The sequence below is a fragment of the Microtus oregoni genome, unplaced genomic scaffold (assembly GCF_018167655.1).
Source record: "Microtus oregoni isolate MIOR12 unplaced genomic scaffold, Mior012 000022F_ref0000154, whole genome shotgun sequence".
NCBI lineage: Eukaryota > Metazoa > Chordata > Mammalia > Rodentia > Cricetidae > Microtus > Microtus oregoni.
Genome location: NW_024543081.1, coordinates 19,829,501 through 19,856,514, shown reverse-complemented (window position 1 = coordinate 19,856,514; position 27,014 = coordinate 19,829,501). Strand labels below are relative to the sequence as shown.

At 47.3% G+C, this 27,014-nt stretch overlaps 1 protein-coding gene across 4 annotated transcripts in view; it reads right to left on the bottom strand.

The window, feature by feature from the left end:
• The window catches only part of Trappc9 (trafficking protein particle complex subunit 9), a 429,432-nt gene that overhangs the window by 269,770 nt on the left and 132,648 nt on the right, over positions 1–27,014 (bottom strand). For all 4 annotated transcript variants that reach the window (XM_041672442.1, XM_041672444.1, XM_041672443.1 and 1 more), the window contains one exon: positions 21,120–21,244. In XM_041672442.1, coding sequence (XP_041528376.1) covers positions 21,120–21,244 — 125 coding nt within the window. The remainder of the gene's footprint in view (positions 1–21,119; positions 21,245–27,014) is intronic.

Below are 27,014 nucleotides of genomic sequence, written 5' to 3'. Positions count from 1 at the left end.
GGAAGAAATGCTGTAGAACTGGTGATGGCCATTTTAGCCTCTGCTCCCCCTTTAGCCCAGACAGGATGTGCTGAGCATACCAGGTGCCAGGCCCTGTGCTGGGTACCAGAAAGCAATTTAAAAAAAAAAAATCACAGAACCATGGCTTCCTAGAAGCACACACTCCCAGATGGAACAGAATGCTTGCAGATAGGGTATGATGAAACTCATCTTTTCGCCTACTTCCCCAGATCCTGAATAACTTCCTGAAGGAGAAGGGGATGGAGCGAGAGGACAGACAGAGAGATGGACAGGTGAATAGACAGGGTGACGAGCAGACAGAGACAGGGAGGAACGCAGAGGCCATGCACCCAATAACATAACCAAAGGAATGGGAGACAAAGGGACAGTATTAAAGACCTAATACAGAGTTCTACCTGATACCTCTCATAGCTCCAAGAGTAGGAGGGTGGACTGAGAATGTCCCCAAAGAAAAACCCAGCTAGAGAATGGACAAGCTTCTGGTGGCCAGACACTGAACCCCCTGTGTAAGGTCAGGCTCACCCATTGGAGAACCTCTTACAAGAAAGCAGCGTGGCACGGGAAGAACCCAACAAGGTGGGCACTGCAAGGTGAATAGCTCCAGGAGACTGCAGGAGATGCCCCCTCTCAAACATGCTAGTGTAAGGAATGCAGCTCTGTTTCTATCTTCAGGACTGAACAGTTCTTCAAAGGCAGAGAGACAGTATGAGAGAAGGATCCAAACCAGGTGCTGGCTCCTGCCTGGCAAAGGGGGTGCTTGTTTTGAGAAGCATGCTTATATGTATAAATCATTGAAATTAGCTACCTCTTTTAAAAATATTTTCCTTGTCTGAAATACAGTCTTCACATTAATACTTTTGTTTTGGTTGATTATGGACCCTCCCTCACCCCTGCCACACCCCCAACTTTGTACCTCCTCATTGGTAGGTCACATTTATCCTATTGTCCTGCCTGCTCAGCTCCTTCAGATCTGTTCATTTTACCTCTCATGGACTCCTTTCTAGTCCCATGACCTACATATGTGCTTCTACAAAAATATACAGATAAAAAGAGAAAAATTAGAAGCTGAGATACATATATTCCAGAGATACAATAGCTTTTAAAAACAATATGCCCAGGGACAAAAATAACCAAGGAGGTGAAAGATCTCTACAGTGAGAACTTTAAGACACTAAACAGAGAAACAGACGTCCCTCACTCTTGGCCTGGCAGAGTTGTGGAAGGGCCTTATGGAAAGTGATCTACAGAGCGGACGTCATCACTGTCAAAAGCTCAATGGCATGATTCACAGAAGACTTTTTCATTTATTTGTTCATCCGCCTATCCTGTCTCTCTTCTGATGGAGGAAGGTCATTGGCCAATAAAGAAACTGCTTGGCCCTGTGGGTGGAGTAAACAGAACAGAACGCTGGGAGGAAGAGGAAGTGAGGTCAGAGTCTCGATAGCTCTGCTCTCAGGAGCAGACGCCTGAGAGAGACGCCATGCCCCGCTCCCGGAATGAAGCTCCGACCCAGGATGGACTAGGCTAGAATCTCCCCGGTAAGCGCACCTTGGGGTGCTACACACAGATGATTAGAAATGGGCTAAATTAATATGTGAGAATTAGCCTAGAAGAGAATGGGCCAAGCAGTGATTAAATGAATACAGTTTCCGTGTAATTATTTCGGGGCATAAGCTAGCCGGGCAGGCGGCTGGGGTGTTGGGGACGCAGTCCCGCCGCCACCCCTACTACTACAGTATTGTAGTAATAAGGGGCGGCGGGGCTGTGTCCCCAACACCCCAGCCGCCTGCTCGGCTAGCTTTTGCCCCGAAATAACAACACACAAACTGTATTCATTTAAACTCTGCTTGGCCCTTTAGCTCTAGCACTTACAGGCTAATTCTCACATCCCGATCAACCCATCTCTAATAATCTGTGAGAACCAGTCTTACCAGGAAGATTCTAGCCTAGTCCATCCTGGGTCGGAGTTTCATGCCGGGAGCGGGGCATGGCATCTCTCCCAGGCGTCTGCTCCAGAGAGGAGAGCTGTCGAGACTCTGAGCTCACTTCCTCTTCCTCCCAGCATTTTGTTCTGTTTACTCCACCCACAGGGCCAAGCAGTTTCTTTATTGGCCAATGACCTTCCTCCATCACTCTTCTACTCTCATGTCATTTTTAAAAATATATATATAGCGAGCTGGAGAGATGGCTCAGAGGTTAAGAGCATTGCCTGCTCTTCCAAAGGTCCTGAGTTCAATTCCCAGCAACCACATGGTGGCTCACAGCCATCTGTAATGGGGTCTGGTGCCCTCTTCTGGCCTGCAGGCATATATACAGACAGAATATTGTATACATAATAAATAAATAAATAAATAAATATTTTTTTAAAGAAAATATATAGCTACCACATGTGAGAGAAAACATGGTGTTTATCTTTCCGAGTCTGGCTTATTTCACATAATATGATGACCGCCACTTTCATCCACTGTTCTCAAAGGATGAAATTCCTCAAAGCAGAAGAAAACCCCATCTACATACACGTTTCTATCATGTTTCCTTATCCATTCACTGTGGGCTGATGACCAGGCTGCTCCATGCTTTGGCTACACAGGATTGGTGTCTGTGTGGTTTGCTGATTTCAGTTCCTTTCCCTATAAACCCAGGAGTGGCTTAGCTGGGCCATATGGAAGTTCTAGGGTTTTGGTGATTTTTGTTTGTTTGTTTCTTGAGGAACCTCCATATTGATCTCCATTTCCATCTGTAATTAATAAACTGCACAAATGTCCTCCAGCATTTATTGCCATTTGTTTTCTTGATGGTGGCCACTCTGAGGGGCTGAGACAGAATCTCAGTGTAGTTTTGATTTGCATTTTGACATCTGAAGAAGTTTAATTTTTTTAATGCACTTTTTGCCCACTCATACTTCCTTTGAGAACTCTCTGTTTAGTTTCTTTTCCAATTTGATGACTGAGTTGTTTGTTCTTTTGGCTTTAATCACATCTACATGCTGCTTGTATTATAAAGTGAAACACATGCACAGAAAACACAAAGGTAATGCCTTGATTACTTTTCTATTGCCATGACAAAGGCAACTTACAAAAGAAAATTATTAACTTGGGATTCATGGTCTAGGGGGTTAGAGTCCATCACCATTAAGGTAGCAGGCAGGCAGGCAGGCAGGCAGGCAGGCAAGACACTATAAGAACAATCTCTTCGGTAATAATGCTGGGGCAGGCTAGTGAGAAGTCTCACAGGGTAAAGCCGCCTGCCAGCAAGGCTGACACCCTGAGTTTGATCCCAGGGACTCACATGGTGGAAAGGGAAATGACTCCTATAAATTGTCCTCTCATGTCCACAGTGACTCTCTGACATGAGCGTGTCCATGTAGATATGTGTGTGTGTTATATAACATATATGTGTGTTGCATATAATATATATGTAGTATTTATAATTCTTAAGCAGTGCTTGGAAATATGGGTGTTGACAGGCAGAAAGATGAAAGCAGACCCCTCTGCTTCATCATATACATAATACAACTCAAAATGGATTGAAGACTTAAATTTAAGACCCAAAAAGTATGATGTTTCTAGAAAAAAACATAAGCTCCAAGACATCAGTCCAGACAGTGATTTATCAGACACAAGCCCCAAAGCACAGAAAACCAGAGCAGAGGGGATAGGAGACCACATCCAATCAGAGAGGTACTGCCAGCAACAGAATCAAGTGAAGAGATGGGTTGTAGAATGGGAGGGACTCGGATGGGAGGGACCAGCGAGCAGGCCAGACACCAGGTGAGTGGCTAACACCCCAGACACATAAGGAACTCAGTAAGAGGAAAGAAAACAAGCAATGCAATTAAAGGGACATGGGCTGGCACAGGCTTTTCTCTATAGAAACATGGATGGTTGCCAGACATCTGAAGAGGGGCTCAGAATCACTCAACATCACAGAAATGAGATACCAATCATACCTGTAGGACTGGCTACCAACAACACACATAGGTGAAGATGCAGACGTAAAGGAACCATCGCCATATTTTAAATTAGCACAGCCACTTTGAAAAGAGTATAGGAATGCCTCAAACAATACGTTTAACAACACAATGATCCAGCAATCCCACTCTGGGGCACGAACTCACAGCAACCCGCATGAGTAGTCTCCCATGCTCCCAGTAGCACTATTTCCAGTAGCCAAGGCACAGAAACAACCTTAGGGACCATCACTAAGTGTCAAACCAGAAGCAATTTTCAAAATACAGGCTATATACACCCAGGAATAGTACACTGCCATCAGAAGGGAACCTTATCATTTGTGATGCTGCACAGCCTCATTTGTATACAGGACCTGAAAGAGATGAACTAACAGAAGACGACAGAACAGTGGTTTCTGGAAGATGGGAGGGAGGACTAGAGAAGAAAGAATTAATGCTGGTCAACAAGTACAAATTCATAAAGGGGGAAGTCCTGGTGTTTGGCCACACAGCATGGCAACTGCAGTTAATAGCAGATATATTGTATATTTCAAAATAGCTAGACAATTTTCATGACTTCATCACAAAAAAAATGATAAAGAAATGATAAGGAGATGAATATGTCAGTGACCCTAGGTAATCATCAATGTGCCCACGGTCAAAAGCCCACATTCGGCCCATTAGAAAGAAAACCCCGGGACCAGCAAGATAGCTCAGAGGAAAAGGTGGTTGTCACCTGATGACCTGAGTTCAACACCTGAGACCTACATGAAACGAGAGAACAGACTCCCGCAAGTTGTCCTCTGATTTCCACGCTTACACCATGGCTTGCACACGTGTGTGCGCACACTCATACAGGCACACACATGCATCACATGCATGTAATCAAAAATTTTTAAAAGCAAAACCCTAAAGCTAGGCATGGTGGCTCAGATCTAGGCTGAGGCAGGGGGATCACAAGCCCAAGAGAGGCCTGAACTACACAGTGATTGTCAGGCCAGCTTTGTCTAAAAAACAAGGCCTTTCTCAAAAACGGGGGGGGGGGGGGATAAAACTTTTGCCAAAAGCCATTAAATAGCTACAGGACTTACATTTACCATGCCTGATTATAAGGAATATTATTTCTAATATAAATGATAATTCTTTTTCTTTTTGACTGAATAGTTCATTAAAAATCCAATTCTATTACCCTGTTGTTTTTTAATTAAAGCTTGTAAGAGGAAAACAATCTTAAAGTTATCAGCTCCTGACAAAAGGATTGAGAATTCACAGCGCTAAAACATTTGTCTGACGGTGCAATCATCAAGACGTCCAAATAATTACTTTTAACACTACTAAAAATTAACACCAGCAGTTTAAAATGTTCTCTTGTTTGGGGACTCAAGCGAATCAATAAGACTGTGTTAAAAGCTAATGAAAACAGAAGCCCACATGGAGGACTGAGGCTGCCTTATTCTTATCCTAGCTGGAGCAACAGTAGTTATCAGTGGTGTTCATTGGAGTTTGTTTCTGCACAATGCCTTATTAAAAAGCTGCAGCACGGAGGTGCAGACTCTGTCTGGGTGACACTTCTGAAGGCAGGAAAAGAAGCCCATTCTTCACTGGGGTCCCCTGGGGACCTCTGAAGTACAGCTTCACCATCAGCCAGCACCAACATCAGGAGGATCCATGAGGTGACAGAAGACCCTGCCTCCCTCCCATGCCACCTCCCTTGAACAGAATGCCAACATCTGGGCTCTCACACTGAGGATCCAGGGACCCCACCCCCCACAACCACCAACCACCCTCTTCATCACCTCAAGTCGCTCCCTGAATTTCCAGGAGAAGCCAAGGAAATAGGAGCATCCTCAGAGGCCATGCAAGGAACAGCACGCCTAGAATAAGGATTCCTCAGGGGACTATTTGGAGAGAGGTGGCATATGAAGGGCTGAGGCTTGGACTCCAGAATGGTGTTCATGGAAGGAAGCAGAACCTTCAGGAGGTGGGGTCAAAACAGAAGCCTGGGAGTCATTGGGAGTGGCCTCTCGGCTGGTCCCCTTGTTTCTTGTTTCCAGGCCATGAGGAGAGCTCTTGCTGTTAGCACATACCACTGGCCTGGCTTTCACACGGGTGAGAGCCATCTGAACCCAGATCCTCAAAATTTTGTGCAATGAACTTTACCAACTAGGTCATCTCCACAGCCCCAATTTTCTCTTTTACATTTTTCTGGACTTTATTACAACGTACAGCTCTCAGTACGGACCATCCAGTTCCGGATTCTGCCCCACACCTCTTGCCCCTCCCCGAGCTACCCCAGTCACATCCCACACCCGCCACAGTCCTGGATACCCAGGGCAGAAGCCCAGTCTGCACATCTTGTCTATGCCTTAAGCATCTCCACATTCTCCAGTGAGTTCTGAAGCACAAACCCTTGCATGGATGAGCTGTGAAGATAAAGATGAAGACCACAAAGGGACCTTGGTCCAAGGGGTTACCACGTGGGTGTGTGCAAAAGTGGAGTCTGAAGGAACCCACCATGGTCAAAGTCCTCGTCCCACCTTACAAGAGAATGAGGCGAAGACCAAACAGAAGCAACACTGCTGGCCCCTGGCCCGTCTCACCCCCTGCCTCACTCTACAGTTGCTGCTTACAGCTCCTGCGAGACTTACTCCAAGCAGTTTTGCTCTAAGCACCAAAAATTAGTATGTGTCAAATGCAATGCTTGTCACAGCAGTGGCTGATACGAACCTAATTATTATGGTTTGGATGTGGTCTGGGTATCCCCCACAAGACTCCCCCTACCATGTGGTAGAGGTGTGGAGTACCCAATATGGATATATAGAGAAACAGAGGGACCTAGTGGGAAGTAACTCAGTTACAACAGCATGACCTAAGAGAGATCAGTGTGGGCCTAATGGGACCAGAGTTAGTTCACAATAGCAGATAACAATAGTAGGAGTAGAAATTAATAATAATAATAATAATACAGTAAGCCTAACCCATGAATCTCCCTGGCTTTCTTTCTCTCCATGTGGTCTTCAACACAAGCTTCCATCCTCCATGATGATCCAGAGATGCCCAACACTGGCTGATCAGCCTCAAGGACTGTGAAATAAATAACCTTTTTCTTTCTAAAGAACTCACCCTTGGGTATCTTGTTACAGCAGCAAAGAGGAACTAAAACATTAACTGATAATAACCAGTGTCTACTATTCCCTGGCTATTTACCCCCAGACTCCCGAGAAAGGGCTACAAGAACATGCCAGAGGTGCGCATATGTCCCCGCAGGGAGGGGCGCAGCAAGTGGCTCTCCATGTGCGCCTCCAACGCTGAGGGGCTTACCAGTTTTCTCAGTGCCCTCTTAAACCCATAATTCATGAATCATAACATTTCAGATGTGGACGTGTGTTCCAAGTGCCGTTCTAACAGGGGTGCTGGTTATTCCCCAGGGGAATCAATGCAAATTCCACACTTAGAGCTGAGGCACAGGTTCTGGCAAGTCTCAATTTAAAAATCCAGAACACAGCCTGGCCCCAGAGGTGACCTACCATCAGACGGGGACCAGTTTTGTGTGTAGTCATTACAAAGCCAGGGTCTCTTACCTGAGTCCACTGAACATAAATCTGCAAAGCTCAACAAGCCTCCAGGACAGGACTGCTCCTCTCTTACACCTCTAGAATGTTCAGATTTGAGCTCCTCGCAAAGCTTCACAGCAGCACTGTAGCCTTTCGGGGAACCATGGTGCCCAATATCACATTTACCAAAGGGGAACGGTTTGGAGGAGGGGGAGGCAGAAAAGCATGGTCAGGCATCTAGGCCACCACCTGGCAGCCGGATGAGGACAAACCATCACTGCACATGAACACAGCACCTCTCAGGGTCAGTAGGAGAATTACCAAAAAGGAATGCGAAGCACACAGCACAGTGTACAAACCAGGATCCTAATACAGGGAAACGAGGCTTCATCGGTTTACGTAAGGCAACATTCTAGAGAGAGGCCAAGAAGCGAAATCAGAAAGTGCTGGGCCAAGCCTAGAGATCTGAATCCATCACTCTAACCCTAGGGCTGATAGGATGAATTCTGAAAACAAATTCCATCACCACTGCTCCCTTAGCTAAAGTCTCAGGAGTTCGCTTACAACCCAAGCTCTGGGATGGCGAAAACTCTTAGACTTGCCACTCCCGGGGCGTGGAACAGCCACACTGTGATGCTTCAAGATGCACACATCTAGGCCCATACACAGCCAGGCTTTGTGTGTAGATAAGACCACTTAACAATCTGCACAGGAACCTGTGAGCAAACCCAGATCTATTTGCAGTGTCGCAGCAATGACGGAGCAGAGCAATGCCCGGAATGGGGATAGCACGCAGGAATGAACTGACTCGGGGCTGGTGAAAAGTGAAAGACTGGATCCAGAGAACTGGGGGCAGAGGTCAAGAAAGGCAGAGAAGGCCAGGAGGAAGAAGAAATGCAATCCGAGAGAGAGAGAGAGAGACAGAGACAGACAGAGAGAGAGAGAGAGAGAGAGAGAGAGAGAGAGAGAGAGACAGACAGACAGACAGACAGACAGACTTGGGACTGACTTGGGATGGGTCTGGGGACGTCACGAGGGGCATGCTTTAGAGATCATCCTAAGGGACCTTGACATGAATGCAAAGCAGTTGCAGGTGCAACCCAACGCATCTCCATTATTTCTCTCTCGTCCCTGCATAAGACCTATAAGCGAAACAGTCTAGGGCCTTGCCTGCCACACACAACCAGGAGCGATGAGTGGCCTGAGGCCCCAGAAGGACAGTAACTTTGCAGATGAAGCAGGAATACAGGACAGACCTTTGGTTAGAACCCACGGGGTTTTTTGCTATTTACTCCGAACACAGTCTCACTACTGGGACTCTTCTGCCTCGCAGCTGAGGTGATCCAGATGAGACGCACTGATGTGGGTTTTCATTTCCTCTCCTTACCAGATATGTATTGACATTCAGGCCACAACCCAACCCTTGGGGATATTCATTTAATGAGTTTTGGGTTGCTTTTTAAAGTACTGTTATTGTTCAAGAGAACAGGAAAGTGGGGGGGGGGAGGAACCACAAACAGAGGACACAGAGAAAGGACCAAGCTCTGATGGGGGTGGGGAGAGCCTGCACAGGCTACTCACAGGGCAGAGCAGGTGGCCTTCAGGGCTCAGAGGGGTCTTTTCTGAAAGATCAAAGGACACCTGTGATGAACTGGCTGTCACCTGCTACTACGTACACACCCAGTGCTCAGCAAGTCAGAGGGCACCTGTTCCCCTGGAGAACTGTGCAGCAGGGTGAGGGAAAAGGTCAGTGGCTTGGGGGTCAGTCAAGGCTCCACTCAAGACACCGGCCTCCAGGAACCCAGCATGCACGCTGCTTTTGGGCATCTGAGTGCAGGGTCCTAATGGTATCTCTGACAAGTGCATGTCTCTGCGCTTTCTCTTCCCGTGCAATCCCAGGTACTGCCCTAAGACCAAGAACATCGCTCTCTTCAGCAAACATTTGCTGAGCACATTCAGCATGCCAGACACTGTGCTCCAAAGGGAGACTGTGACAGTGAGAAGGACAGAGGGGACAGATGATGCCAGCACGGCAGACAGAATACTGCAGCAAGGGGTTGAGAGCAGGGCTTTCTGGCGGGGATGCCAGCACAGAACAACGAGGACTCAAAGCACAGAGCAAAGCGGACATCTCAGACTTGAATGTTCTAGTCCTGTTAAAATGCAGAGCCTGATTCAGGGGCCTGCAATGGGACCTTCTAGTCCGTTTCTCCAGTTGGCTTGCAGAAATGCTAATGCTGGCAGCTGATAGTCTCAAAGCACTAGTTGGGCTAAGTGACCCTGAAGTTGAGAGTCCCAGCCCGCAGCCTCTTGCCTGGTATAGGCTGAGAAACAGATATCTGGAGATCATAGCATAATTGTACCGTGGGGTAGACCGGGCCTTTTGTCTAGTGTTATCAAATAGGGAGGTGACAGGTGACTGGAACTCTCTAGACCATCACAAACTAAGCTTCTTGAGAAGAAGTTCCTATTTTCCTTACCTTGTTAAGAACTGCTAATCTTCTTGTCTCGGTGAACATTGTTCATTTTGTTATTTAAGAAAGAAGGAAGAAAGTTCAGGAATTTTCCAGGAGTATCTCAGTTTTAAAAAAAAAAAAACTTAGCTGATGTTTTAAAATTTTATTTTAAACTTTTCCAGAAAATAATGCTTCCTCGTTCACATTCTGCAAAATCCACTGTGCACACTGCCACGCAATTTCTGCCTCCCCAGAGCAGTTCCAATTTCAAATATTTTATCTCCCTGTCATTTATATGCTTTGTCAGATGGCAGGTCTTGGTATTAAATTTAAAAGCACAGTCATACCTCTACTGAGTCACACCAGAGCTGGAGACGTTGGTACACAACGACTCCCACTCACCGAGTCAATGTTACACCTTTGAGTTTATCCAGTAGGAAGAAAAGGAAATAGGATGGTACGGTAGCATGGCGCTGAGGAACGTGACAGTACCCAGCGCTGTGCAGAACCCCAGGAATGGGGTACAGATACAGTAGTGCCCGTAGCAGAGCTTGGTGACAAAAGGAAGGGTTGGCACCCTCGACTCATAATGACCAGGTCAGACTATGGCAGAGAAAAGAAGGCTCATGTGAAAGGCTGGCATGAGATGCCACACAAGGATGCCACCTACCGGCTGGACTGACTGTACCAACTGTGACACTGTGTACCTGCTCCCAGCCTCAGTCCTCCTGCCCCACCCAGCACAGCTGACATTACAGGTTGCTATAAGATGAAAAGAGCTGAACTTCTCCTGTCAAAGAACCAAGCCTTCAGAGATTAGCAGCCATGCCAAAAGGACATAGGAAACAGCTCAACAAAGCTCCCTCTGGTCAAACTGTGACAATCTAAGCAATGACAAAAGCAACTGGAAATGGATTAAAACATGGGATCAACAAAATTCATGCATCTGTGATGATGCTAAAAGCTGGGGAGCAGCTTGGGCTCAGAATTTTAAAAAGCTTTCAAGTTAGGCAATAAAGGTTGGGGGTGTCCTTCTGGGTAATCAAACATCCCCAGAAGAAGAACAAAGCATTCTAATTCACAGAAGGACACCTTTGAGAAGCAGAAATAACTGACCATGGATTTTAAAGCCATTAGCGACGGGTGAAGGCCCAACAAGGATATTCTGTTGTGAAAGGAGACCCCACTGGGCTTAGAGCCTTGCCATCCCACTAAAGGAATCCATCTTGGCCCCAATGCTGGTGAAATAGCCAACTCTATTGTCAAAAGTATTTTGTCTCTTATTATTAATTATTAATTTATTGTATTAATTATGATTATTACTAATAATTAATTATTATTCTCTCACAATGAGTGAAAATACAGAGGACATGTGTCAATTGACTACAAGGCCACAGATGGGATATCTACGTCACTCCCGCTCCAAGACTCAGGGGCCATCACAGAAGAGAGGATGGAAAGAGTGAGAGCCAGTGGTCCAGGAAGATAGCAACAGAACATTGTCTTCTGGATAAGACAGGATCCCCATGCTCATGAGTTCATAGCAGCTGTGGTCACCTGCACACGGCCTGCACTAGGTCAAGCGAGTCAACACCCAGCTTGGAGGTGGGGGAGGGCTGTGTGCTCCCACTCCTAACTGAGAGCTTCTGGGAAAGGGGGAGTCAGTTTTCTTTAAGAGTATGACCCCTAGTGGGTCAACCAAGCTCTAATGGATAGCCACGTGCTCAGGAATACAAGGGCAGGCAGTGCAAGTTGAAGTCAATGGGTTACTTAAAGCGGGGGAAACAAGATGTCAGGGTTGGGGTAGGGAAGTAAGAATGGATGAGGAAAGAGATGGAGGAAAAGGGATAAATATGATCAAAACAGATTGTATAATTAACAGAAATATTTTTAGAAAAAGAAAAACCTTAGAATATAAAAATGAGTGTCCAATGTCTTATCAGAAAGCAAGGTGGCAATTATTTCTCCCTACAAACATATGCATTTACAGGGACGGATAACTGTCTTCACTTGATCCTTCAAGATTCCAAAAGAGCAATACCATTCTTCAAAACTTCAGTGCTTGCTTCAATCTTGTAAGGAAAATTCAATTAGTTAAATGCAAGTTTTTCAAACTTCCGTGTGGCAGAAGCCCGACTGACATCACAAGCATGAATGCACCGATTAACATGAGAAAGCCCGCCCCCAGGGTTTCTCGCAATACCCAGCAGCTTCAGAATGGCACACACACAATGAGAGTCCTTCCGTGAACAAACACCATGGATCCTGCCATCATAGACCAACAGAATGAAATCATATAAAAAATTTGGGGCTTTCAATTAAAAATAAAAAATGATTTCAATATAAAAGGATTCTTAGCATTATCAGGAATTAAGAGATCATTAGTAACAACAACAAAACAAACAAACATAGAATGTGGATAAGTTACCCGGCAACTCAACAGACTTTAAAAAGCAGTTCTTACTGTACAATGCATGAGCTGGGCTTCAGAAAGCACAAGCCATATCTTTATTTCTAGATTCACAAGTCTAGAAATCCAAAACAATGCTATCTAGAAAGGAAAGAGACATCGGTAAAAGCACTGTTTTTAAGAGATATATTCAAAGCTTAGTAACTCGGGATGAATGTTGCTTAAGGACCGTGATATAGAGATAATTGAGGGATTATGAATTTGAACTTCAGCAGAAAATCTCAGGAGACTGTCCCTTAATTGGCCATGGAAAAGTAGAGGGTGTAGATCAGGCATGTACTATGTGAACTTGTTAAAAACTAAAGAGAATGCAAAGAGAGGAATGAGCGAGCGTAAGATGTACCAGTAAGCAGTCTGTGTCCAGGAGCGCAGCTGGGCTCTGTGTGACTGGCATTCTGGCAGGCAGGCAAGACAAGGCTAGACAGCATGATCAGGATAGGCCACTGCCTGTTTATCCCCCTACACTCTCCATTCGCATGTACCCAAGTCACCCTGAAGCCATCCTTGTCACTTCACATTCTCAGTGCTGATTCTCATCCCTGATCAATGTTACAGCTTCCAGGGACGCTGCTGAAGTGCAGCCTTGGTACCCCTCCCCATCCTTCTTTCTTATTCAGACTCAGGCTAACCTACTAACGCAGCCCTCAAATCCCACACAGCTCTTATCAGATCCCTTCTAAATAAGTTGTGTGGTTCAAGGTCTCTTGACCAGACAAGGGCTTATCTCAGGAATGCAAGGTTAGTTTGATATACTAAGGGAAAAAAACCTTGGCTAAGTTAAGGGGGCTGGAGAGATGACTCAGCAGTTAAGAGCACTGGCTGCTCTTCTAGAAGTCCTGAGTTCAATTCCCAGCAACCACATGGTGACTCACAACCATCTATAATAGGATCCAACACGCTCTTCTGGCATGCAGGTATACATGCCAAGCAATCAAACATAAAATACAAATAAATAAAATTAAGCAAGTTACGTTGAAAAACCCATAAGATCATCCAGAAGTAGTTAAGAAAACCTAGTACTAGTTCCTGGATCTGTTTTTGTTAATCTCAGAAAACCATGAATATAAGATTCACAAAGGTATAATAATTATTTTCTACATTATAGAATTCCTCCTACAGTCAGCCAAGACCTTTTCCATAACAACCAACCAGTTTATGCGTTATCCATTCTTATATTTACTTTGTTTCCTATCGTCAAACTTCCTTCGTGGACAGCTGGTAATCCTGTTTCCTGTCTTTCTTGGCAAACAATAAAGAAAACCCAGGCTTTCCAAGCTTTGGCTGACAGCACTAACAAATTTAGGGTAGAACAGGGATAACAATGTCATGCAGTCACAAGTTCCACACATCCTCCAGGCAGCACCACAGTCCAGAGACCTCACCTGCCATCTCATCTTCCCTACCCATCTGGTACTGGAACATAACCACAGAATTGCTCCAAACATGTCTGAGAGATGCCTTCCCTTGTGTTGGCTTAGGCCCTGGCATTCACCAGGCCTTCCTTCCCAGCACTCTCTGCTTCAGCCTGCCCACCCTCCTTCACTGGGCATCCTTTGCCCTTTAGTGGTAACAATCAATACTGGCTGCATGAACAGCCAGACTCTCTCCTAGCACGAGGCACAAGGAGAACATACCATTTCTACCTTTGAGGAACTTAGGGTTTACAGCATGACAGAGAAGGAAATGACCAGCAGCTCCACCAAGTTCCAGGAGACCACACAGAAAGCACATGCATAGACACGGAGTCATGCATGCACCTACTCTTTCCAAGGAAGCCCAGCCCTTCTCTGCATTTAGGTCCCATGGGACCCACCTCCCTACAGGAACTCTAGTTGCCGTATAGGAATCTGTTCATTGTGACAAAGCTGGCCAAAAGCAAATCATTGTAGGTCTGTCTGACATCATAAACATGGGGTTTTTCCTTCCTTGTATTGCCGTTTTGGATGAAGTGCAGATACTTGCAGAACAGGCATAAGGATTATTTTGATTGCTTTGCATTTTTAGGGACTATTCGTATCACCTAAATGTCCTTACCTAAAGCAAACATATTGCTTACTGTCAGTCATTCCAAATGGCAGACTTAACTCAATTTTCTTGTTTGGCAAGAATGCAATAAAAGTACACGTTTTCTTTTCCTGTCTGGCTCTTCCCTGCTGTCTGCAGATCAATCACGCTGAATGTGGTAGCAGAAGCCAGATCACGATAATAGTCCCACAAGTCCTGCGTGGCTCTGAGAAGACACCCAGTGTCTCTGGAGGCCGTGCAGATGAACCGTGCAGCCCTTTGCAGCACAGGGTCATGCATTCAAAGATTGGATGGCTTCAGCTGCTGTGCAGCCATTAATCTTCACTGTGGGCACATCCTGGGCTTGAGCAGACAGCATTCCGTATCGCTCTGTAGAGGCTTCCAGACCAGCCCCCAGATGAGCCTTTTCATGCCTAGACTTAATTTTAATCATGCACTTACGTCAAGATTTTATGACAAGTGGTTATGAACATTCCTTTGCGGGAACACAGGTACTATATATAAGTCTGTCATGGAAGTACCTCAAAATGAGCTCATGTTTTTACCACATGCCTCTCTCTATGAGGTACATGAGGAGGTCTGTAAGTCCTCTTAAGAATGCTAAAGACTAGTCCTACTGATAATAAAGACTCAAAAGGGGAACAATGTTTCCCTTTGGGGGGGCAATGGTTCCCAAAATAAAGTCCCCGCCTTATCAGCATCACCCAGAAATGTTCCTGAAATGCACAGTCCCAGTCCCCTAGACCTGCAGGTCAGAAGGTGAGGGTACCAGGGAAGCAGGCTAGACAAGCCCTCTGGGTGATTGTGGGGCAGGCTAACACTACTGTCACGAGCTGCACAGCCCCATGGAGGATGGAGTGAGCCTCTAGAAGCCATTTCAGTACCTTTCTGTCTCACTGGTTCCACATTCACTAAGAGTATACTGCAAGTGTTTGTCCCTGGCAAAGTGAAGAATGAAGCTATTGGTAAGTCTTCCCTCTATCTCTAATTAACTTGCAATCACCTAGATAAAAAATAACTGGCAGAAGAATATTTCCAACACTGGCAGCTTCTGTTAGCTAATGACCTGACTTGAGTGACATAACAGAGTCTGAAGGGGCTGTGTACACCTGTCCCTCCCTCTTCAGGGCTGCAATGAACCTCTGCAGACTCTGTCTCTGTCCTCAGCAGACACCACAATCTGGTACGCACTTATTCAGTGTTTGTCTCCGGCCAGCGTTTGATTCTTGGATTCTGTGCCTGGCTCGATTCCCAGCCTTTAGAGCTGAGCATGTACTGGATGACTGCTCTCTAGCTGTCAGACACATGAACTGGATAAAACGCTGCAAGAGGATCTAAGGAGACGGTTTGCTAGGGAAAGTACTGTCTTGCAAGCATGAGAACCCAAGTTCAGATCCCACACACAAAGCCTGTCCTGGTGACGTACACATGTGCATCTCTAGCGAAGCAGAGACAGACGAGAAGACACACAGAACCCTAGAAGCTTGTGGGTCAATTAGTCCGGCCTGTGTGGTGAAGTTTCAGGCTGATGAAAGACCCTGTTTCAAACAAAAGGCAGAGATGGGTGCTGCAGAAGTGGCGTGGCAAGTAAGGTCCTTATTGCTTTTCTAGAGGACCTGAGTTCACTTCCCAGCCACCTCTAACTCCAGTTCTAGAAGATCCAACACCTGTGACCTTCAAGGAAACCTGCACTCACGCACACATACCTATAAACAGACATGCACACATATACATAATTAAAAGTAAAACAAAACCTAACAGGTAGATGGCTCCATAATATCAACACCCAAGGCTGTTCTCTGATCTCCACATATATGGCTTATTCTAACACCCACATACACAAATGCACACACCCCTACACATGTGTGCATGCACATGAACACAGACACACTGCAGAAGGTTTGACACAACAGCTGTAGTCACAAGATGCCTTAGCTTTGCACTACCTAGACCTGGAGGAATGTTCCTTTGGCCTCGCTTAGCATTTGCTTAGAATTCCACAGGCAGCAGGCTCTCTTCTCCCAGCTCTCCTAAATTTCTTATTAAGTTTTGAAATTTGTTGAGCAGATTAAAGGATTCCTGTGAAGCTTTTATGCTTAAACTTTGCAGGGAAAAATTCCCTGTCTCTGTAACTATCACTGGGACAGATTAGAAATAATTTGGAGCTGAATTGGATTTGCTATTTTGTGAGCTTCTCTTATCTACCAGGACTAATAGCAGACACTTCCCTCCCCATCAGGGCTGGGAGGAAGCCTTATTATCTGCTTCCCTCAGGGTGGAAACTGAGGTCTGGTAGGTCAAAAGGCTTAGACGTGACTATTCCATCAATACAGCCTGAACCAATAGAGGGTGTTCTGTGCCCCACAATAAATTCGGAAGCACAGAAACTGTGTAGGCAGTGATAGCGAGGTGTGGCAGAAAGAGCTTGTGCACAAGCCTTGGAATCAGAAGCACCTGGGCTAGAATTTAACTTTTACTTAGAGGCCTGACCTTGGACATTTCCTTTACCTATTGCAGAGGTGGTCCTGGGAGGGGTAAGCCCCCCCCCCCCCCCCCCCGTAGGTGTAAGAGGCTCTCAGCCCCACAGCTCTCTGGACTCAGCAGGCTTATCCTGTCTCCCCTGAGCTGGTAGCATTCTGAAAGGCTTGGATCCTGAGGTTGGCACTGGCTGTCTGGGGCTATCCTGCCTCTGCTATGTACTTACTGGACTGATTCTGGTCAGTCCCCCATTGTACCCAGGCCACCATGTCTTCATCAGAAAGACGAGATCAACAGTAGCCTGCCACTTCCCAGGTCAGTGGTGAGAATGGCACAGCTGGGAAGTGTGTGAGTACCACCAGGGACCCAGTGAGCACCTGGACAGGTGTCTATGGCAGTTCCACCACAGCCTACATGACTATCTCCTCCAGGCCATCTGAATGTCCCTGTCACCCAGGCACGGCAGCCTCGCCCAGCAGCCTTTGCTGCAGAAGTGTTCTCTTCTGATGCCTTCTGCTCAGGGACAGCCTACTCCACTGCCTCTCCCACATCCCCTCTCTGCCCTTCATTCCACTTGGCAGAAAGAGGCCTACATTAAGACCCAACACTTGCTGCAGACACTCCAGACCTGAATTCAATCCCTGAAACCCACTGTAGAGGAGAAGAGGCAACTCTGCATGTTGTCCTCTGACCACACACATGTAGGGCGCATGCACACTCACACACATACACACATCAATAACACATACAATAGTAAATAACTTTTAAAAAATGTAAAGCCCTTTAACATGTTGTCCCCAGATTTCTCTAGATGTACCACAGCAGCCAAACAGAGGCACATTTAAAAAAAGAAGGAGGAGGAGGAGGAGGAGGAGGAGGAGGAGGAAGAAGAGGAGGAGGTGGTGGTGGTGTGGAGGGAGGGAAAAGAAAAGAAACAGAAAAAGAAAGTTTGCTATTTGTTTAATCTGAATGCTTTTGCAGGTTCTTCCATAAAGGGCAAAAGCGTGCAAGAGCATTAGGAAAGAGCTAGTTCTTATGTTAAAGCCAGTATATCTCTGTGTGGTCCTGCTGGAATGTCACAGGGATTCCAAAGAGACCGGGTCAAACCTCTCCCCATGAAGCATGAGAGTAGCTGGCCAGATGGCGGAAGCTCTTCTCTAAACCTTTGACCTGTAAGCCAGCCCCAATTAAATGTTTTCCTTTTTAAGAGTTGGCTGTGGTCATGGTGTCTCTGCACAGCAATAGAACCCTAACTAAGACATTTGCTTTGTGTGTGTGTTTCCAGAACCTGTTTGTCTTATTCCTTCTCCTTTTCATCATCATCATCATCATCATCACTGTGACAGCTGGGAGAGCACACATGCCACGGGGTACACAGGGTACACGTGAAGGTCAGTTCTCAGCTTCCACCTTCATGTAGGTGCCAGGCATCGAACCCTGGTACGCAGGCGTACATGGCAAGCATCTTCAGCTCTGAGCCATCCTAAGGACCTTATTCCTCCTTTAATAGTTTCCCTACAGTAGTTTACACAGATTTCCTATCATTTCTCCCTTAAGGAGTATCCTCTGTGGGGAGGTTTTACCAAGAACTTCCTTTCCTTGATGGACACAGAGCTGCCCTGCTTACCCATCTCGTGCTTCTTATAAAGCTGTTGGTAATGCACTTCCCTTATCCTCCTCATCTCAGCAAAGCCTGTGCAGAAGTTCCCTGCCTCGGTCCTGATACTAGCAATTTACATAATTGCTCTTTAATCAATCTGGCTGGCAGTCGATAAATTCTACTGACTTTCTCTAAGAACAATCTTCTAGTTACTTTGCCTATTTTAGGGATTTTGTTTGTGTCTTAGTTCATTGATTTCTGCTTTTTTATTATTATTTCTTTTCTGCTTACTTTGGGTTTAATTTTCCATTTTCCCTAAGTTCCCAGAGTTCCAGGGCAGTCCTTAGCTATCCTGCAAGGCTCCCATGGATAGTCTGTGGCTGCTATGCCTGCCGGCCGCAGTCTTGAGAAACACGATGCTTCCAAAGGAGGGTGCGTACCTTCCCAGGCCAATGTGCAAGAGGCCAAAAGCTCACTGCCCCTGGTGAGCTTTGGCTTTGTCAAGATCTCAGAATTTCTTTCAACAGCCATATGCAAGTAGGAAGTGAAAAGGAGGCTGTTTAAGGACCAGAAGGCAAAGCACGGGAAAGACTGCTGTGTGCACCGGGCCTCTGACTCTCCTATGGCTGCTCTGCCAGGCCCCATATCTGTCTGCCCCAGCTATGCTTCCTACAAGCAAACCAATGTGCAGCGGTAGTGGCACCTGGCACAGTCCAACCTGGGTCTCTGGTGTTCAGTCAGCACCGCAAGCTGGCACCCTCTCAGAGGGGTTCTCAGCAGAGTCCTTGTCACATTTCGGTCATATTGGACCACAGCAGATGACATGTGACTCAAATCCTACTGCACGTACTGGCTTTGTGGGAGCCTAGGCAGTTTGAATGCTCACCTTACGAGACCTGGATAGAGGTGGGCAGTCCATGGGCTTCCCACAGGTCAGGGAACCCTGATTGCTCTTCGAGCAGATGAGGGAGGGGGACTTGATCGGGGGAGGGGGAGGGAAATGGGAAGCGGTTGTGGGGACGAGGCAGAAATCCTTAATAAATAAATAAATTTAAAAAAGAAAAAAAAAAAAGGTCATACTGGTCACGCCGGCCATGCTGGCCCCCATGACGGTTAGAAAAGGAGGATGAGACAATAAAAGCCAGCACCGAGCTGAGCCAAGACTAGACGCCAGGTAACCAGGCAAGGCAAAGTCCACAGCCATGCTTCCTCCTGGGTGGCTTTTGGCCTAGCAGCTGCCACCAGACTCATTTGTCCTAATCTTCCTTTTCTTTAGCTACAAAAATGAAGTCCCAGAGTCTTACTCTTTCCCCTGCCTCCCAGCAAGTCCACAATGGGATCATTACTGTTCCTGTTTTTCAGATGGGACTCCGAGAGGCAGACAGGCCTGGCTTATATAATTTGTGTGCTAGGGATATTCATTCAGGGCCTCGGGCATGATGGCTAAGCACTCTGCCACTGAGCTGCAGCCTTGGCCCTAGAAACGCTGTCACTGATGTCCACCCAACAAACACAGCATCTGTTTTCAGTCACTGAATCCTCCCATCTCATGCAGGTAAACAGTCCTGAGCATGGAAAGTTTCTGTCAGTCACCTGGATCCTTCAGAGAAACCTGAGGAAACATGACGTGCCTGGTCCAAGAAAGTGCTTGGCGACCCCATCAGCCTTGACAATACAGACTGACAATCCTACAGGTCTCACACAATTAAATCACATCATTCCTGTTTCAGGGATGCTCAGATGCTCCACCAACAGGCCTCAAGTCATTGGCAATAGCCCTTCCCATTCTTCAGAGAGGCCCACTACTCCACAGAGCAAAAACTCCCTTCCACCTTGCACCGAGGTTAGCCAGGACAGCTCACAGTGCAGCTCTTCCCACCTACTTGGGCATTCAGGATAAGCTCTGGCAGCCCCACCAGCCAATGCCCATCCACATTTTGGCATGGGGACAGCATGTAGCATTCCCACAGTGTGCCCTGAGAACACTCACTTAAATGACTCTGTGCCTGTGCCCCAGTCATAGCTCGGAGCCCCGCAGCACCCAACTGTGCACTTTGCCCCTGGGCGGGGTCTAAACTGGCACCTGGGCTCCTGTTCACACCCTCCTTGCAAGCAGCAAGCTCTGCAACCTACTGGTCCTCATATCCTGAGCATCCTGGCTTTGTACAGAGAGCGCCAGTCACTGTGGACTTACAAACCAGCACCTGCAAGAGTGTCCGAATGATTAAGAAAAATGCTGTGTGGTGGATATCCAAACTGAGAACTGGGCAGTGAACATATTTCTCAAAAGGAAAAGGACAAGGGAAAATGGTCTCCTCCTCACTAGCACAACCCGCCTCCCCAATCTCTGTGTCACAGCAAAACAAGAGCTTGCAGCACCAAAGTACAAGATACATGAGCAGCCTCGGGACTGCTTTCTAGAAATCCCACAAGACGTAAACATGAGAAACCATTTTCAACCACACACCTCCATCTCCCTCAGAAAAGTTCTCTAAACGCTGAGCTGGAGAGGGCGCTTGGCAGTGACCAGTAGAGTCCCAGCAGCCTGGGCCTCCGATGGACTAACCTTGAGGTGGCCAAGGTCCCCCGTCTTGCTGCCCTCAGAAGGGTTTGTGGGTCTGCTCTCCACTCGAGGCCGGACGACCTGGCGGAAAGGACTGGACAGGGGAAAGCCGCTGACACTGATCCCATCTAGGAAGGAAGACAGAGAAGTCCCAGGTGAAATGACGGTCTCTTCTGTGAGGCAGGGTTTGTTTTGTTTTTTCATGTAGTAACGGGAAGGAACATGGCAGTCTCTACTCCCAGTCTAATTAAAGGTGGGAGAGTCACCCCTGGGCGGGCATTCATTCACACTGCCAACAACACCCCTCAGCAGGCAAGCTTTTCTAGGAGAAGATGTGGGGAAAGTGGGCTTTCATGGAGAACGGATGACCCAGAAGTTCCAGTGGGGTTCTCAAGGAATAGCACACACAGTAAAGGGCAGACCAAAGGCAAAGCGGCTCTCCCTGGCACTGGAGACTAGCTGTCAATCAGACCAGCCACTGCAAAGGAACTAGAAGATTCTACCAAAACACATTGTTTGCCATGCCCCATCCTGGCCCCAGCTTTTCACTCTGGTGACAGCCATCACTGCTTGCCCTGGTATCCCCAAATCTGCGCCTCATCTCACACACCACCCTTTCCACAGTGCCTCCCCTGGGTACACTAACTGAAAGCAATCTTTCCCTCTGACACCCAGAAACTTCTCTAGCCTGAGATCTGTGCCTACTGTGTGCTACCCTGTAGCCAGGGGAGAGGCTGAGCACAGAGGACCATCAAGGAACACAGGTACTGGGAAGAAGGGAACTACACATCTGCAATGGCTGGGAGCTGGAAATCTATGGAATGTAGCTACTTTAGATACACACACAAACAAACACACATACATTTAAATGTGAAATTTGCCTCAGAAACCTCAAAAAGCAATCATCTTAAAGCTCATGGTAAGCTCATCACAGGCTAAAGGGCTATGATCTCTAATCCAGAGAAAGGTCTTTTCTAGACAAGCTGCATCATACATGGGCAGGGCGTTTCCAGCTCCGGTTGGGGCAGAAGCTTGAGCAAGAGCGAAGCTGGAGAGGGGACAGGGCAGCTGCAGAAGTGAAAGAGACAAGCTTGGGAAAGATGTCACAGAGCACTGAGAAGGACCGCCCTCCAGTGTGGGAGCAGGGGAAGGACAGACAATGGCATTCGGGCATCCCACCTGGGTTGATGCCAGCACAGGCAATTCCACACAGAATGCAGAACAGATTTGTCTGACAATGACTAGGAAGACAAGATCAAAAAGTCACAAACAGATGAAGGCAGCCTACTGGGGCCGAGTTTAGCACTACTATTAGGATGGAGGGCAGACAAAAATGGTCTGAGTCATGAATAAAAGTAAGCTTGTGGCGAGATCTTCACAGCCACCATTTACAGTGCTCATCCATTAGAGGAATCTTTGTGGGCAATTCAGGATGTAATTCCGCATGCTGAAATAATATTTCTCTTGAATTCAGCTTCAGCATGATGATCGTCATGACCACTGGGAAATGACAGCTGAAAACAGACGCACTGGCCACACCAGCAGAGCCAGCCATGAAAAGGAGTAACAGGAAGGAGCATTTTAAAGATTAAAGCAGACCCCAGAACAGGCGAGGCATGGGACTGGCTGCAGAGGAGCTGACTTGCAGGTTGGAGAACTGGGAGGAAATGGTAGGTGAACATCATCCGAGCAGCTGAACCCTGGGGAGCTCAGAAGCTTCTTGGAGGAACTTTCCTGTATTTCTCCCATCCTTGGTTCCACAACTCCAGGCTCTTTGGACTCTAGAATTTATAGCAGTGTCCTTCCAAGTTCCACCTGAGACTGATTCATGCTCCCAAAGTCTCCTGCCTGTTGTGAGACTTCCTGCCCTCCACAGGCACGAGAGCCAGCTCCTCTCATGAGTTTCCTCTTGGTCATTTACAGACATATCCACACACCCAGCAGAAGCCCCATCCCTCTGATTATGGATCATGGTATCTTGGGCTGGCAGTGGTACGTGGGTCACTACTGTACTGGCTCTGCCCATGAGAAAGCCAAGGTTCCAAAGAGGTGAGTGACCTCCTCGGTGTTACACAGCCCATCAACACAGCTAAAGCCAGAACTCAGAACACCAGCCATGCTGAGACAAAACAAACAAACAAAAAAACAAACCCACACTGAGCTCACCAGTCCACGCTGCCCTGTAGTATTCCAGGAGATCTAAGCTATGTACCAAGCCCCTACCAAATCTATGGTAAAGACCCCCAAATGGCTTAGCAACCAGCCCCCGTGACAGTATGGTTTTATTTTCATGTTTCCAGAAAGGAGGGAAAAAAGACATAAATGAGTAAGGCTGAATATATACTTTTTGTAACAGGCACCTGATATAAACTTGAATAAAATGTAACAAAAATAAAATATACTTGCAAAGGTAAAAGAAAGCAGTGGGTCTCTGTGGGAGTCTATCCGTGTAGGCTGTTCCAGGTGGAATATTTTTCAAAGATGCTTTCTCATGTATTCATAAAATCCACGGATGCCAAAAAAGCCCATCTGGTTATCATAAAATATGCTCAAGAAAACCAAAGCAATAGAAGCAGTTGGCTAAGAAAATGAACCAACACTCTTCATTTCCATAGAGAAAGCAGCACGCTCATTCATTCAGAAACTCTGCAATGTGGTTAGGAAAATAAAAATAACTCCTACACTGACAGTGGATGGACGGCCTGGTCCAGACACGGCTTTCCCTCTACTGGGTGCACCAGACCTAAGGCCTTCTGCCTTATTCTCACATCTGCAGGCTTCCCACTGTCCGCCTGAACACATACAGTGTGTTCCAGTGTTCCCAGACTGTCCTACAGTTATAGCTTTAAGTACAGGAGCTACTGGTATGGATGAGTAACTGGCCATCTTTCCACAGGACAGAGGGGTAGGGTTAGCTCCAGGCTTCCAATACAAGCCGCTACTAAATCATTTCTTTATAGAATGAGATGTCAAGCAGAAGTGATGGCTTACTCGATAGTAGAACAAGGCTATGAGATGGGAGGTAACTTGCAGTTGTCCTGAGGTGATGAGATATGTACAATTCTCTGGGGAGGCCACTTGGAGGACACAAGTGCAGAACTGTAAGGAGAGGTGGCCAGGAGCGAGCTTACCCGTCCCCCTTTTTCTGTGCGCTGTTAGTGCACAGGCCTATGTTTGCGGCATGGGGTTCAGCAGAAGCACCCGAGACCTGCTGAGCTTCCACGAGAACCAGCTCTGCTTCCCAGGGGCTGGGACACCTCTTGCCACCCTTCTGAGGAAGAGACTGGGGACAGGCTGCTGAGGGTAACGGCATCCGCATCGTCTTCACCCAGAATCCAGGACTGTATGCAAATCATATTTCATTGTGAACTGCTTCACAACTGATGGCTGAAGCTTTGGAGTTGCCACTGTGGGCCAGAGATTGCTTTTATTTGTGGGCCATTGCTCTGCAATCCACTGTATTTCCTTTCATAGCCTGCTCGATCCCTTGATGCTGTCCCTTGAAATCATAACCACTGTTCGACATCTCTGCCCTGATCTGCTGTTCCCTTTTGAAAATAAATATGGATTTTTTTTTTGAGTTCTCAACCTTATTTTTTTAAAGAACAGTGGCTCGCCCCTAAGCACCCAGAAGCTGGAGGCAGCATGCCTGCGGTCTTAACACACAAGTGTTAGATATCTGAGCTTTTCCACAAATGTGTTTTCTAAGAAGAAAGCCTGAGATTTTTCTTGAAACGGGTTTTTCCTCAGGTTAGAGAGCATGAGGACAGAGAGAATAAATACGTAACAGTGCCAGCACACTTGCCAGGGATGCAGTTCAACTACTTCCGCCTGCTCCCACAGGGTTCTCACTTGTGGCCAGGACAGGAGAGCACACTTGTCCTGCCATCTGCACACCCCTGTGCCAGCACCAGTCCTCTGAGAAAATCTGCAGAATGCACTCTGGGCCTTTTTTACCCTGCTGTGCAGATCGTGAGGGCAAGTCTGGGATCTTGTCTCTGAATTCCCTGCCTGTTGCCTCCCAGGGTGTGACTTCCTCAGTCAGCACTCGCAGCTCCTCAGGCTCCTGACGGCCATTCCACGTTTTCACTTAGAAGAGTTCTACAGCCTGTCTTTGCCATCAGATGCAGGGATTCACCCAGGGCTCTATGGGAAGTTTCCTACCTTGTCCCAAGCTGCCATCTGCCTTCAGGAACCAGACACATCCTATATCCAGTTCCTAGCCCTGTAGACTTTTGGATCTATGGGGAACATGATGGTTCCTGGGAACCAATTCTCTGGTTAGGTTCCCATGGCAACCCCATGCTCCTTTCATCCTTGTTGTGAATTTCTCTGCCTTGTTTTATATACAACCAGGGCAAGCTGCTGCCCTCTCCCCAGCCAGCTTTAACTTTTTTGGGGCACCTTCTCTTCTCTGCCCATTGAGCCTCTTGCAGAGGGTTTCCAGGGATGAGCCCTACACCTGTAGTCCCAGCCCCTTCACACTCTGTGGGTCCACCTAGACCTTGTGTGCTTCACTGAAGACTGAACTAAATGCTCATTCTCTGCTGCCTACTTTTTTCCTATATATGAGCTGAAATTAGAAGTTTATACCCTAGGTTTTAATTCTGGCCTATGAATACTTTTGGGTTGTGTCAGCCATTGCATATTGCTTTTGTTTTGTATTCAGCAGGGTGATCCGCTTTTGCTCCAAAGGAACCAAGCTAATGTGCTGGACAGCCTGCCCATCGATATATTTAGCTGTGCCACCTACCTGCCTTCTGAGTCACAGACAGTCATTTCACAGGACTGCGGCACAGCCACAGGAAAGGTCAGCCTGCCCCTGGCTCCCGGAGGCTCACAGGGACGCATCTCTGCGGATGTCAACAGCCTCACGCCACCCACCACAGCTGCCCCAGAGGTCTGTTTAATAACCTGTGAAGCGCATTCATTGCTAGGTTCTCTGTTTGGCCAGCATGTGGGAAGGTTGACTTTGTTCTGTGAGTTAAACTCCGGCTGGGAAATAACTTCCTAAGCCACTGGGGTGGGGATCCGAGTGTTAGTCATCATCAGCAACAGGTGATTGTACTGCAGGCAACAAGAGCCTGTCTGTGAGTGGACCACTCATCTACCCGTGCTCTCTCTCCAACTCATTCTCTGCTGCCAAGCGCTGGTGCCTCACCAAGGGACAACCACAGGGTGTGTGTGGGGGGGGGGGGGGGGGTGCTCAGCAGAGGAGACTCTAGGTGCCTCTGTCCAAACAGAAAGAGGTGGTGTCTGGGGAGGTTTGGCGGCTTGACTGCTAGCTCAGGGTGCAGACAACATTTCCAGAGTTGTTCTCACCTCCCCATGCCTTTCTTCTCTGTGCCCACCCAGGCTTTTACATCTCTCATCTGAACCGCTTCTGGCACTGGTGGCCTCCCAGCTGCTAACCCCCCTCTCTGCTGTCTTCCACGCTGTCGTCGCGATCACACGGCTGGTGCAGAGTGGTTCTGCCTCTCTGCTGCAGCTTGAGTCAGGGCCTCCTGTAGGGCCCGGGTCTGCCCCTGCTCCTGGGGTGCATTTTGAGGACAGTTTCTGGTCAGCCAGCTAAAACATTCTGCTTGTTCCTGTGCTCCCTCTGCCCCGCCTGATGATTAGCTGTAGGGCATCGTTTACTCCATCGTGGAAATCCTTGTGCAGCAGCGAGGTATATAAGGATTTTCCCCAAGGTTGAATAAACGGCATTGGGCATTCGGCTTATCTCCTTTCGAAAAGGTCTCTTTGTGTGTTCTTTCAATCTCCAGGCCCGCGAACTGTACCAAGGGGGTAACACAGAATCAGGTGTTACAGCCTCCCACCGCCAAAGTCAGTACAGAGTGTGGGCCATTTGATCTCTCCCTCACCTGTTTGGATTCCAGCTCCTTGCGTCTACCTCAC